At 41.6% G+C, this 14,650-nt stretch overlaps 1 protein-coding gene across 1 annotated transcript in view; it reads right to left on the reverse strand.

The window, feature by feature from the left end:
- LOC309401588 (collagen alpha-6(VI) chain-like) overlaps positions 1–14,650 on the reverse strand; it is a gene marked incomplete at both ends in the record, with an annotated part of 126,193 nt that overhangs the window by 41,002 nt on the left and 70,541 nt on the right. Inside the window, 6 exons of the mRNA XM_081970655.1 lie at positions 1,740–1,885; positions 3,405–3,483; positions 3,580–3,923; positions 9,751–10,317; positions 11,053–11,622; positions 13,823–14,380. Of these exons, the coding sequence (XP_081826781.1) occupies positions 1,740–1,885; positions 3,405–3,483; positions 3,580–3,923; positions 9,751–10,317; positions 11,053–11,622; positions 13,823–14,380 (2,264 nt within the window). The remainder of the gene's footprint in view (positions 1–1,739; positions 1,886–3,404; positions 3,484–3,579; positions 3,924–9,750; positions 10,318–11,052; positions 11,623–13,822; positions 14,381–14,650) is intronic.

Here is a 14,650-nt window from a genome sequence, read left to right on the forward strand (position 1 = left end):
CCAAACAATATAATAATACAGTTCTGCCATATTAAAGTGCTTTTTTAATACAATGTTTTCCTGAAAATACGACATGTCCTGATAATAAGACCAGGCCTGATTTTTGGGGTGGGTGTAAATATATGTCCTCCCCCAAAAATAAGCCCTAGTGAAAGGGTGGTGTGGCCAGCACAGGAGGAAGCACGTCCCTTCCCCGGTCACTTCAGCACTTCTCCTTAATTGGATCAGCTGAGTCGCTCCAGCTGCTATCCACGAAACAGCTGATTTGTGGGTCCTGCTCAGGCTGTGGTCTTCAGCAAGTGCAGCTGCTTTTGCCATTGATTGCTGCCACAAAAGCAGCAGGAGGCCAAGCAATGCATCCCATGCGCCTTGCACCAGCTTTCCGAAGGGTACTGTAGCAGCAGTTATCCACAATTTTTTTATCAGGGAAGTTGAACTTGCGAGGTTTTTTTTTACAAGGTGCTTACCTGGACAAAACAGCTAGGAATGCAATGGAGCTGCAAGTTTCGGGTAGGATGTGCGTCTCACAGCCCAACACCTCCCACCCCACCCCAATGCTAACAGAATCCTGTTTGCTTCCCTTCCCCACCATCTCTTTAACGAGAGGGGTGGCAGGTGGTGTGTGGGAGAAGTGAGAGGCATGCAGCAAGATGTGGCTTCTCTTGCTGTCTCTTCTCCTCGCCTCGCCGGGCATGGCAGGCTTCCTCTGCAGCTTCCAAGCTGGGGCAGAGAAGCAGTGAAACGCTCACCCCTGGGGTTGAATCAGACGCTTCACTGGAGAAACCACCCCATGCCAGCCCAGACTTCCTAAATCTCTTGCTCCCCAGATCAACCGTCCTGCAAAGAAAGTCCAACCCGACGCAGGGCAGTGGCCAGCCACTCAGCCGGCACAAAGAACAGGGAGTGGTGGCGACTGGAGCAACAGGACATGCATTCCCATGCTTGCTGCCTCCTGCACCCCCAAAATAATAAGACCCCCCAATAATAAGGCTAAGGCCATATTTTGGGGGTCAAAAGAAAATAAGACCCTGTCTTATTTTGGGGGAAACACGGTAGCTTATCACTTATCACTTACATTTTCTTTGAATCAGCTCACTTAAGTTTCTGAAAGTAAACCATGGTTTTGCATGAACTCAGTCTATGACAGTCAAACTATATTAAAAACTAACTCAGGCTTTATTCAGTTTGCGAAGACAGTCAATATTAAAAATTGTGTATTTTATCTGCCTCTACTTCATATGCAGTTTATAATGGAAAACAGTGCAAAAAGCTTTACAGGTTATAATTAATTAACAATGCAATCTTTCTGGATAGGATGAAACCAAGGTAGAAGATTTTCATTTTTCTGTAATGTGAATTTATAGTGGCAGGGCAGGAAGATGGAAATATTGTGCTTTACTATAGATTTTTGCAACTTGTATTTGACCATATCTATAGAATTGAATCTACAGAATTTAGAGAGAGAGGACATCCATAACATTCTTGACAATCCCAGCATGCATTGGAACTTTCTGGACAGTTAGACCTTTCTTTCACCTCTCAAAGGATGGTAGCCAAATTTCTTGGCTCTCAAGTCACAACAGTTAACCCTTGTTCAATAGATTTAAATGATATTTTACCTGTACCAATTTATTCTAAGTTTGAGCCTCTAAATTTGCAGTCCTAACATCCTCCCCGAAAGTAGAGTCAACTGGATTTGGAAGGATTTACTTATGCCTTCACTTTTATGAATTGCTTACCATGTATTTGAACAATTGACTGGCAATATCTCTCATGCCAATATTCAGCTGGATCTTGTAGCCAAAGCCTTTTCCAAATTCAATGAATTGCAGGTCATCAAAATTTGAAGCTCCTTCCAAAACCACAGTTATTAATGCATCCAATCCTGATTAAAATATTCATGGTTATTTGTAAGTATTCAACTAGTTCACAATTTGTAAGTATTCAACTTTGTAACAAAAATGTAATGTCTGCAGTTCATTATAATAAAGGATTTAGGTTTTAATGTCCATGTAAAGATATTTTAATTTTTATAATGTGATACTGCAGAAACAGTGTACTAAAATGAGGGTGGGGGATCCAATGATAGATTTGATTAACCATCTATAGTCCACACAAACAAAGCTCCCAGTTTTCCATATTTAAGCAATTTATCTCTAAGTCTGTTTCTGAGGACAGTCCTAGAGAAGATATGTTGTGGAAATCTGTAATAGATAGAAGGTTACAGAGAGGATTATAACAAGAGTTTAGTAAAATTGAACTGGGCCTTAAGAAAATGGATTAAGGATTGGGCATTAAGCAAACGAACATTAGCTTTGTCCTGCTTTTGTCACAGTTTAATACAAACGAAATACTTAAGAGTTGCAGAATCTTTTATGTAAAATATTGACTAGTTAAAAAATATTAGAGTTGAAAGCAATAGCTATGATGCCTAATTATAACAATGGAAAAATTAATATGAAATAAATACATACTTAATTTTAATTACAGTGAATGCTTTTGCAATTGCAAATCTGTGAGCTATATAGCATTTGTCAGGCTTCTGTTGGCCAACTGACACATGCAAACTTAACAACTTTTAATAAATATATTGTATCAAAGTTAAGAAACCATTATGAAAGAATTCTGGCATTCTGTTGTATATCAAATATAAGATTTTATGTTTGTTTATTTATTTATTAAATTTGTTTGCCACCATCTTGCCTCAAGGCAGCTCTGGGCAGCTTACAACCTATAAAAGCAATAAAACCATAAAAATAAACATTTCTAATAATAAAAATGAAAATTGTAAGTAAAAAATGGGGAAGGTAGGATGGGAGGGATCTTCTATTGGTCTGTTTATCACTTCCATTTACATTGAAATTGGTGTTTAGATGCTTGGGCCTTTCTCCCACCAAGCCTATGCAATGGGTAAGAAACCCTATTTCCATTCCGATATCAGATTATTTTCCTCCGACCAATAGGCAAACTAACTATCACATCACCTCAGGGCTGAAGATGTTTACAGCAGCAGCCTTATATTGCCACATACTGACCAAGCTTAGAACTGCATTAAAAATACAATATGTAAGCCTGATTTGTCCCTATTTGTACAATTTGTACTTTTCCTTATATTATATTCCTTATATTTCCATAGCTGATGATGAGTCTTTCTGTAAAATTAAATTTCAACATGAAATTCTTATCTCCAACATCTGATAATCGGGTTCCATTTTTTCTCCTAACCTTTCAAGGCCAATAGCTATGTCCACAACGATTTGCCAATTTGTTGTGTCCAAAAATCCTTTGTCTCAGATTTATAGCCCCCTTTTTTCATTCGGCATTTCCATGGAAAGGGATTTATTTTACTCAGAAATATGGGAATATGGAATAGTTACATGAACTTAGTATAACTCATGACATACCTTTTTTTTTCAGTTCTTCTGATTTGTCTTTCAGGATTTCTATTCTATCATCCAAGCCATCTGTAAAGATTAGTAGTACCTGATATGAAAGTAAAAATAATAATGTGCAGACTGCCTAAAGTTGTATTAAGTAGAACTGACTTTGAGTACAGAGGAATAAAAACACAAAACTCACTTTCCTTCTGTTTGCAGATTTGATTTGGAATGTTTCCCAAAGTGAATCCAAGAACTCTGCAGTAAGATGAGATGCATTGGTGATGGTAGTGCCCACAAGACTGTTTATAAGTTTTTCACTGTCAATTTGGAACTTTGATGCCACCAATGGATCTGTGTTTTTAATTTTCAGTGCCACACTGGTTTGTGTTTGTGATCCTGCATTACAGCTTAGGCTAGTTAAAGATGTGAGAGCGCTTATAATTTGAGGAAGATAGAATTCCAGCTGGGGCTGTCCAAGGAATACATGATCACCTTGATTTTGTGAAGAGACCTCTATTCCCACAACAATATCCACGAAGCATGCTATTGTTTGTTACAAAGGAGGAGGAGATAGCATCAATTACAGTAAACTACTATCAGATGAAAAAGAAATAAAAAAACAAAAAAGAATGAATGCAGGGAAAGGAGGAAATATGTTTTTATGATCACTAGCCATGTCAAAACATCAAAAGGAGGACCATGAGACAATTAATTCAAAGACCTGACTCTGTTTGAATAATTTAAATATCCATCACTCTAAACCAGAGGTGTCAAACTCAAGGCCAGTAAGCCAGATCCAGTTCGCAGAATGCTTAAATCTGGTCTGCGGTGCCAACCTGGAAACAGAAAAGCAGAGGTGAGTTCCTCCCGGTACAAACCAGTATGGGTGGACAGTTAGCAGAAATCGGCCGTATTTTTCTGTACCGTTGGCAATGGCAGCCTGGCCATGCCCCCTTACCAGTATGATCCCCTGACCTGTCCCTGCTAGCTCCCCACCCACCCGCCTGGTTGCCACTCTCTTGCTCTCTCACTCCGCCCGTCTGCACCATGCTTACCCTGCCCACCCACTTCCTTTGCCCACCCAGCTGGTGGGGCTGCAGCCAGTGGGCCACAGGGTGGTGGTGGCAAGCAGTAAGGGAAGCAAGCACGGGCCAGCATCTCTGCCTCCTTCCTCCGTGAGCACAGCCAGGGAGAAATCAGGGAGAGAGGGGGAGTAGAAGGCTGCCCCTAGCAGAAGCTTGGCTTTCTCCTCCATCTCTCCCCGATTTCTCCCCATTCCACTACAAGTGAGGCAGTTGTCAAAGAGAAGGAAGCGGGGGGGGGGGGCTTCTTCCAACAGCCGAAGCCTCGGCTCCTTTTCCTTCCTTGGCTGTGGAAGCCCCCATGCTTCATTCTCTCCCCTTGATTTCTCCCCATCCCACTGCAAGCCAGGAGGCTGTCAAAGAGAATGAAGAGCAGGGGCTTCTTCCAACAACTGAAGCCTCCATCCACTCCTCTTCCTTCCTTGGTTTGTGTAAAAAGGCCCTGCACTTTGTTCTCTCCCCCTGATTTCTCCCCACCTGACTGCAAGCCATGCAGCTGTCAAAGAGAAGGAGGCATGGGGGCTTCTTTCAAAAGCCAAAGCCTTGCATGAGGTAGTCAAGACCAAGTACTCCCCACTGGCAAGCAGGAGTCCCCCATCTCCCCACCCCTTCTGGCAGAGCGGCAGTGTTGGAGCTCGGAGGTGAGGTGGGTTTTTTCCCCCTGCCATTCTGGAAGAAAAAAATCTAGCGCAGGAGGAGGAGCAGCATAATGCAGCGCCACCTTAAACCAAAGCTTCTGAGCAACTGGGAAAGAAAGCCACGCTTTTCGAGCAGCGGTTTTTGCCAGGTTCCAAGTGCAGCTTTCTTTCCCTGTTACTCAGAGGCTTTGGTTTAAGGTGGCCCAGCTTTATGGCACCCCTCCTCCTCCTGCTGCAAGCAACAGGTGCCTCAGAGACTCGGAGGGCAGCTCAGGGGAGACAATAGCCATGATGACTTCACTCCCCAGGAGCTGCCACCGCCACCACCACCTAAGCCCTCCTGGGAGCTGAGTGGAGCAGGAGCCCTGAAAGTGAAACATATCTCCTTTCCAGTCATCGCTGCCCATTGGCCCGATTCTCCAATGCAATTCGTGGAGCGGCTTGTCTTCATAAAAATACAGGGGTGGCATTTTCAGGCTTTCAATGCCTATGGCTATAGGTAGGAAGACAGGGGCATCTCAGGAGTGAAGTCTTCGGTGCAAGTACCAAGTCCCCCTTCTGCCCCCATGAAAATCACTCCAGTTAATTGTGCGTAGGGTGATAGGGTTTGTTTTACATTGTTAGTGAGGCTTCTTTGCCAGCCTCCCAGCTGGCAAAACAGAATTTTTTGCCAACTGGAAGGGATGTGTGTGTGAGAGAGAGAGAAGGGGGAAAGAGAAAGAAAGAGAAAGAGTGAAAGAAAGATAAAGGAAGGAAGGAAGGGAGAGGGAGGGAGGGAGAGAAAGAAAGAGAGAGTCAAAGATAGAAAGAGAAAGAGAGAAAGAGAGAGAGAGAGAGAAAGAAAGAAAGAAAGAAAGAAAGAAAGAAAGAGAAAGAAGGAAAGAGAAAGGAAGTGGGAGAGAGAGACACAAGAAAGAAAGAAAGAAAGGAAGGAAGAAGGAAGGAAGGAAGGAAGGAAGGAAGGAAGGAAGGAAGGAAAGAAGGAAAGAAGGAAAGAAGGAAGGAAGAACTTATGATCACAATTGAGCCCAAAATTTTGGTTGCTAAGCAAGAGCGTTAAGTGAGTTTCACCACATTTTACAAGTTGGCCACACCCACCCAGTCACATGACTGCCAAGCCACTTCCAGCCAGTCACATGACTGCCAAGCCATGTCCACAAAATAGGCCACACCCACAGAAAAGGTAGTAAAACATTTTGAAACTCACCACTACAGTGAAGGACCAGCCTGTAGTGCCTCTGCCAGCGAAAAGAGCTCGAAGGGCCTAGCGAAGCTCCGTTTTTGCTGGCAAAGGGTTGCAAGAGCCCATTTTCACTGGCAGAGCGCTCAGGTCACCCCCAACATAAGGGATGTCGTGCTGGCCATGCCACCCGAGTCTCAGGGGTGGGTTTCAAGTTTTTTTACTACCTATTATGTGGGCGTGGCCTATTTTGAAGGCGTGGCTTGGAGGTCATGTGACTGTGTGGGCATAGCCAACTTGATGTCACTCACCAGGAGATGTCATGGATTGGGTAAAATGTGGTGAAGCTCACTTAATAACACTCTTACTTAGCAACCAAAATTTGGGGCTCAATTGTAGTCATAAATCAAGGACTATCTTTGCCTTCCTCTGCATGGCAGCTTTGTCCTAGTAAACTCCTTCTCCTTTCTGGCAAATTTTCTCTCTGTTAGAGGCACCAAAATAATCCAGACAATGTAAAGTTTCCTGCTGCAGCAGGGGGTTGATTAGATGACCTCTGAGTATCCTTCTAGCCCTAAATTGCTGTGCTGTTTTTCTTTCTTTCTTTCTTTCTTTCTTTCTTTCTTTCTTTCTTTCTTTCTTCCTTCCTTCCTTCCTTCCTTCCTTCCTTTCTTTCTTTCTCCCTTCTCTCTGTGGGAAGCAACCCCCTCCCAAATAAAATATTACTACCAGAAAGGGAAAAATCAAACTGCTAACAAAGAAACCTGCCTGAGACTCATTCCACATTCCTGCCAAATAGTGATAATGAGATAATGAGCCTATAGAAAGTTTGGCTCCATTCATTCACACAAGCAAGGAATCATCCAAACACAAAGCCCATATTGCACAAACCCCAAAACTTCAAAAACATAAAACCATATAAGAATCCTTCCTTTTATCCAGTTTGTTATTCAGCTGACCCAGAAACAAACTGCTGAATGTCACTTTGAAAACCTCCTTCCAAGCAGCTTTTTTGGAGAGCAGGACTCTCCAAAGTTTTCAGCTTTAAGACTTGTGGACTTCAACTCCCAGAATTCCACAGCCAGGCATGCTCAGTTCCGATTTAAAGCAACAGCATTTGTTTTTCTCCTTGGCTGAATCTCCTGGTTGAAAAGTGAGTTTCTTTCTTTCTCTTTCTGTTGTGTACCGGTGAGCCTGGCCAGCAGAGGGCAGTCGAGAATAGGGATCCTCTGATTGGCCCAGGCGCACCAGCCAGCCGGCGGGAGAAATACTTTATCCCTATTGGTTCGTCGTCTGACAGCTCCTGGTATAAATAGCTGTCAGACGACTCGTTGTGTTGTTCCTGTCAGTTTATTCAATAAACAACAGTTGTATTATATTCGCCTCCGTCTCCTCATTCGAGAGGTTTCTACACTGGCGACGAGGACGGGCAAAGTGGAACCCTATACAGTGCCGCAAATGGCTTCAAATGCTGCCTTTTCGCCGTTCCGGCCAGAGGCTGAGGCTTGGGAAGCGTTCCTCGAGCGGTTCGCTCCGCTAAGGAAGCCCTGGCCCGTATGGCCACCCTTCCCTGGCCACTCCGCATCTCCACCTACCTCCGTTCCCAGCACTCCACCCCTTGCCCCGCTACGGGCAAAAGCCCAGCGGAACTATTGCTGGGTCGCCGTATTCGTTCCCTGCTAGACCGATTCCACCCTCTCTACCACCCTTCTTTTCCTGTCCTTCCTTCCCCTCCCAGGTCTTTTCTGGTGGGTGAGGGGGTATTCGCTCGCAACTACACCGGCGAGCCGAAGTGGCTACCTGGCAAAGTGACTGACATCACGGGGCCCTGTTCTTACAGGGTCCTCCTCGATGATGGCAGACATTGGCGGCGGCATATAAGCCAGTTGCGTCGGCGACCAGAGGGACCTGAACACAACACACCTGCAGAAAAGCAACCAGGCCCTAACGACGCCGCCTGCCGGCTCGACCGTCCAAACGCCACTAGCTCCGACCTCGCAACAGCCCCCCCCGGTGCGCTGGCTCACTTACCATTGGCCGTCGGTGCATTGCCGGGAGGAAGACCCATCCAGGACGCTGCCAGGCCTGTTCGCCACAAGAGCGGAGCCGACACTCCACCTTCCCTGGGCGAGGCGCCATCTTCTTTGAGACGCTCTCAGCGCGTGCGCAGGCGTCCGTCGTACTTAGACGATTACGCCTGCGCAATCCAGGGGAAAGGGGTGTTGTGTACCGGTGAGCCTGGCCAGCAGAGGGCAGTCGAGAATAGGGATCCTCTGATTGGCCCAGGCGCACCAGCCAGCCGGCGGGAGAAATACTTTATCCCTATTGGTTCGTCGTCTGACAGCTCCTGGTATAAATAGCTGTCAGACGACTCGTTGTGTTGTTCCTGTCAGTTTATTCAATAAACAACAGTTGTATTATATTCGCCTCCGTCTCCTCATTCGAGAGGTTTCTACACTTTCTTTCTCCCTTTCCTTTCTTCCTCCCTCCCCCCTCCCCCCTCTTTCTTTATTTTTAAAGCTTTTTTTCCCTTGCCTAAACCAGCAGGGGAAAAAACTTTTTTAAAAAAAGCTTTTGATGAAGCTTCTGATGGGAGAACAGGTTCGGGAGTGTAGCCAGGCCACCTTTATTACTACTGGTCCTATCCGGTTCGCCAGATTTTCACTACCTCTTCTGTTGTACCGTACTGTACTGGGAGAAACCCACCTCTGCCTGGTCCCCTGAAGTCAAACACACCCTGATGAGGTCCTCAATGAAATTGAGTTTGACACACCTGCTCTAAGCCAATTAGACATTTATCTGGTTCACTTTAATGTGAAAATGCCTAATATGTACTTTCTGAACCTATATCTGATTCAAAATGCACTTGTATTCATATTTTTCATTAATTTGTAATGGAATGTATCAATCCAAGTTCACCATATGAAAATATTTATACTATGAAAATGAAAACAATTGGGGCATATTGAACAAATTGCACATAAACATGAATTAATGTATGCATTTAGAGGGGCATATAAAATGTTCTCTTGTCTTACATATACTTGAACATATAAATTTGCATGTGGGTTTTTCTAAACCGGTAAACGGAATATATCTAATTAAATTTGGGGAGAAAGTTAATAATAGACTTGATAAATTTGTCCATTGCTAAACTAAATCAGAGATTTAATCTATTTTGTTAAGTTGTTCAATTGTTTAGTGATATATATTAGGTTACATTGACATGAGCTTTAACAACAAGGTTTATTTCAACTAAAAGTAGAAGAAAATCATCCTTGTTCTTTTTGCCCCTATTTAAAATAATTATTGGTGGCACTCTTTGAACATTCACCAAGATTCATCTTTATAATATAACAGATCAGATCTTTGTAACCTTATGATTAAATGGAACAAAAGACATATAACCCATTTTTTTCCAAAAGGGAAAATTTTTGAACTACTAGAGTGCTTGAAGTGAGAATACTTACATGTTTTATCTTCTTGCTCACAAATATCATCAACTAGTCTTTTTTTAATTACCTTCAGTTCGCTGAAATTATCAACTGTGTATTTTCTGTCTGAGGAGCCAGCTATCTGACTAAGCTGCAAATGGTCAATTCTCCCTACTCCTATGGCATATATGTCAACGCCTTTCTTTCTCAGATCTTCTGCTGCTTGAACAACTCTATCATGTGACCTTCCATCAGTGATCACCAGCAAAATCTGCTGGATCTTTTCATTTATTCTGCTGCCACCTTCTGGAGTGAAGTAGAGCTTCACTTTCTTAAGGGCAGCACCAATATATGTCTGAAGTCCTTCCATCTGTCGAATGTGTCTGATTTGATTTTCAAGTTCTGATTTCCGTGAGAAAATATTGAGGCTGAACTCTTCCTGGTATCTGTCACTATATTGAGCAATACCAACTTGCACATTGTGGGTGGTATCAAACGGATGAATTACATCTTGTAAAAAAATCTTCATCTTAGTGAAATCACTGTCACTTATACTATTAGAACCATCAATCAGGAATACCAGATCTGCTGGAATTCCACATTCTGCAATAGAGGAGAAAGAAGATAAACATAATAAGGTATGAAAATAGTCTAAGACAAGCTGAGAGAAGATTAACCAATAATGGATCCTGAAAAATAATCAAATACTACAGTCAACCAGTGTAAATTCTGCTTGTATTTTAGTTCTTATTTATTATATTTACTTTATGTTAAAGCTTTAATTAGGAAGGAAATTTCCAGTTCATAAAGAGATCATAACCTACCAGTCAGAGATTTCAGAATACCCTGGGAAATGTCTTGCTCAATCTTCCTACTTCTGGTTGGATGATACTAACTCATCAATTTATTTTGACTGAACCCTGGAGTCCAACATATATATATATTTCAGCTGAACTATAATTCTGTAAAATAGCTTGGTAGTCATGCATAAATGCGGATGGTAAATTGCAGTATATTTTGCCATAGAGATGAGGCTATAAGAAAAATGTTTAGGTTTGTAATGCCCTACAATCTTATTTTGTATTGGGTCTTATGTAGTTCATTTTCTGGGTAGGTGCTTTCAGAATTTCATTGCAAGACTCTTACTCCAATATACATGTGATTAGAATTAATCTCCAATAAACATTGCGAGTAACCATCACTTTGAAACCAGTTCTGGTTTTTAGACTGATTTTGTGTTTTATTTACTGATCAGTAAATCACAATAGCATTTCAGTGTGATCATTCCTTTTTCAGAAATATTTCATTACTTTTTTCTTGAAGAAAAAAACCACCTACCTGACTTTGAAACACCACAAATATTATCAGATAATCTGGGATAGAGATTTTTCAGGCCTTCAAATGTATTTACATAGAAATATCTGTCTTCAGATCCTGCCATGGTCAAAAGTTCATCTGGCTTGGCTCTTTCTATCCCAATAGCATAGATCACAATCCCACGAGCCCTGAAGTTCTTCGATACTTCCTCAAGCTCTGCTGCATCATGAGAATCCCCATCAGTTATCACTATGATAACTTGAGGAATGTTTTTGCGGCTCCCATGCTTCTTGGAGAAAAGACTTTCTGAATGACGCAATGCCTTGGCTGTATATGTTGTTTCTCCTATAGGTTTATCATTCTGAATAGCCTCAATGATTGCCGATTTGGTATTGAACTGGTTGAGATAGAAAAATGTTTCTGGCTCTGCAGAATATTTGACTGCTCCAAACTGAACTCGATCGTAGCCAACATCAGATTTTTTCACCAAGGTTATCATGAAATCTTTCATAATATCATACTCTTTGGGATCTATACTTCCAGAACCATCAATGACAAAAATAATATCTAGACGTTCTATTCTTCGGCATTCTACAATAAGAATAAGATGAATGGGTTACATGAAAGCACGTCAAAATGTTTGAAAACAGAAAACAGAATAACAGAGTTGGAAGGGATCTTGGAGGTCTTCAAGTCCAACCCTCTGCTTAGGCAGGAAACATTACACTACTCACCTAAGCATGGTAATAAAGTTCTGCAACAAAATGTTATCAGTTTTATTGTATGATGGTTTAATTGTTTTGAATGAGCAGTTCATGTTTCCTTCCTTAATCAAGTAGATTAGCTTCACTATGAATTTGTTTCAGAATCAAACCATTTCCTAATGATCTCACTTGGAACTCAGATAACACTTCTTGTGTTAGTTCATCAAACTAAAGTAAGACAAATGTGAATTATAACAGTTGAAATTTGTAAGTGTCACACCTTTGTTCATTACATTTGAAATAACTAAGTAACTATTACAGGCAAGCATCAGGAATACCATGAAAAATGCTTGGAAACTTCCAATAGTGCAGAATACAACATCTGGACTTTTGATTAAAATCATGGGGGAAAGGCTAAGAAGGAGGTGTACTTAGTTATGTGATTGCATGTCAAGTCCTTGACACCCAGCTCACATTTACAATCAGTAGCAGCATCCCATGGTCATTTCATACAATTACAATGTTTTTTGCCATTTTCTGGAAGAAAATACTAAAAATTCCCATTGGGTATGTTGAGTTCTCTTAACCAGATGGTTTATTTAACAACCATGTGATTTACTTAACAAGTACAGTGACTCACTTTACAACCATCATAAAAATATGGTGCCTCAACTTGCAACCACAACAACTTACAAGCCAAATAGCTGGCTCCATTGTGATTGTAAGCTGTGGACTACCCATAGAACAGTCAGGAATAAAAAGCTAAAAAGATTAGTCATATTTACATATGCATTTACATTTATATGGAAGGAGCTGTGCTGGGCTTCCAAAATGACCTTTTCGATTTTGGATCCCAAAATATCATAAATGTGACCACACTGCCCAGTGAACTAGCTCACCCAACCAACACCTTCAGAAGTCAAATGATTGCAATAGACCTCCCTGGTTAAACCAGTCCTGGCTAAGAATAGACTTCAGGCAAAACTGTATAACTAATAGGAGCCAAAATTAAGAGATGTGGTATGGTAGCCAGTCTTCTGAGGAAATGAAAGGCCTTCTTCCACCAGATGGCATTCACACTATCACAGCATTTTTATCATGGGATGTAAGCTTCTTTGCCTCCTGCCTGCATCTTATTTTGATGGCCAATACCTAGGATGGCTATATACTGAACCTGAAACTTGGCATATTTTGGAACTTGATACATGTTCCTATTCTATTTGATTTCATGTGTTCCTTGAACAATGAACACCTTATCTATATGTTCTATTTAGGATTGCTTATAGTAATGCATTGAGTAAATTGCTTAAGATGAATTGGTATGTTCCACTGCCTAGCCTTGTCATAAAAGAGAAAGCAAATTTTGGAGGGTTGTGTCTATTTTCAGGAGCTTCGATGGAATTAGAGAAATGTGTTCATTTGAACATAATAAATCAGAAGGTTAAGCTGCAATGATCCTCTCTAGTGAGATACTGTATTAGGAAATTACTCTTAGCAAAGTCTCTTGAACAGGGAGTCACAATAAGTCAGATTGAACAAAGCTAAGGGATTGATCTGTACTCAAGGGTCGTGGTCCACATCTGGCCCAAGGGGTACTTAGATCTGCCCACAGGGCCACACTGGGAACAGCGAAGGACCAGCTCACGGTGCCTCTGCTAGGAAAAACGGAGCTCAGGAGGTGCCTCAAAGGGTTGCAGGAGGCCATGGCAGCTGAAAATGGAGATGGGAGCCTGTTTTCTCTGACAGAGTGCTCAGGCCACCACAGCCGCCACCGACACAAGTGATGTTGAGCTGGCCATGCTCATCCTGGCCACACCCACCCTGGTCCCCCAAGGTCAAACACAACCCTGATGTGGCCCTCAATGAAATTTGACACCCCTGATCTAGTACTTTGGAGTTCAGTGTGATTCTGCTCATATATCAGCACAGAGATGACCATCTTGGCTCAATTCCATACCCATTTTATAATGGGGATTGATTGATTAATTTTAGCTTGTCTTTTCTGCAGGCAAATTACTGCAGACGGAAGCCATATCCCCAGATATGTAGAGACTTGTATTCCCGGCAAACTGCCCGGTTATACTCACCATCAGAAGAACTACATATTTCAAAGAGAATCTCATTTTTGAAATACTTTAGAACCTCAAAATCTTCTACATAATACACCATCTCAGACTTTCCACTGATCTCCATCAGCTGCATTTTGTTAGCCTGGAACAGCCCTACTGAGTAGATGATTATATTTTCCTCTCTCAAAGCTTCTGCATGGTTTTTCACCTCATCCTGTGCTTCTCCATTAGTTATAAGAATAAGAACTTTCTTGACATATAACCGTGATCCTTTGGCAGGTTTGAAATAATTGGACACAAATTGCAATGCATTTCCAGTGAGTGTGCTCTGTCCCATAAGAGACATTTTCCCAATAGCATTGTTGATATCTGATTTTGTGAAGTATTGATTTAGCTGAAATTCTTCTTGGCATTTATCACTGAATTGGACAACTCCAATGTGCACTGTCTCTGGACCAATATCAGATTTGTCCACCAGCAACCTCATGAAATTCTTCATTTTTTCAAAGTCCTCAGTCCCACTGCTTCTAGAGCTATCCACCAGAAACACAATATCTGTTTTCCTTTCTTTGCAGACTGTTAGAAGAGAAATAAAATAAATATTGTAATATTTATCTCTTATATATTTATACAAGTAAATAATATTTACATTAGACAAATATTTAATATTTACACTAGCCATTAAATAAAATATATTACATATGAATATATCCATGGTTGTTAAAAAGGTGACATCTATAACTTTAAATATCATTTTTAGTTGTTAAATTATCTGTAAGTTTTAACTTATTATTATTTGGTAGGTAGTATCTATGTAATACGCCAACTCTGGTATATATTCAACTT

Source organism: Natrix helvetica (genome assembly GCF_964273705.1).
Source record: "Natrix helvetica genome assembly, chromosome: Z".
NCBI classification, from domain to species: domain Eukaryota; kingdom Metazoa; phylum Chordata; class Lepidosauria; order Squamata; family Natricidae; genus Natrix; species Natrix helvetica.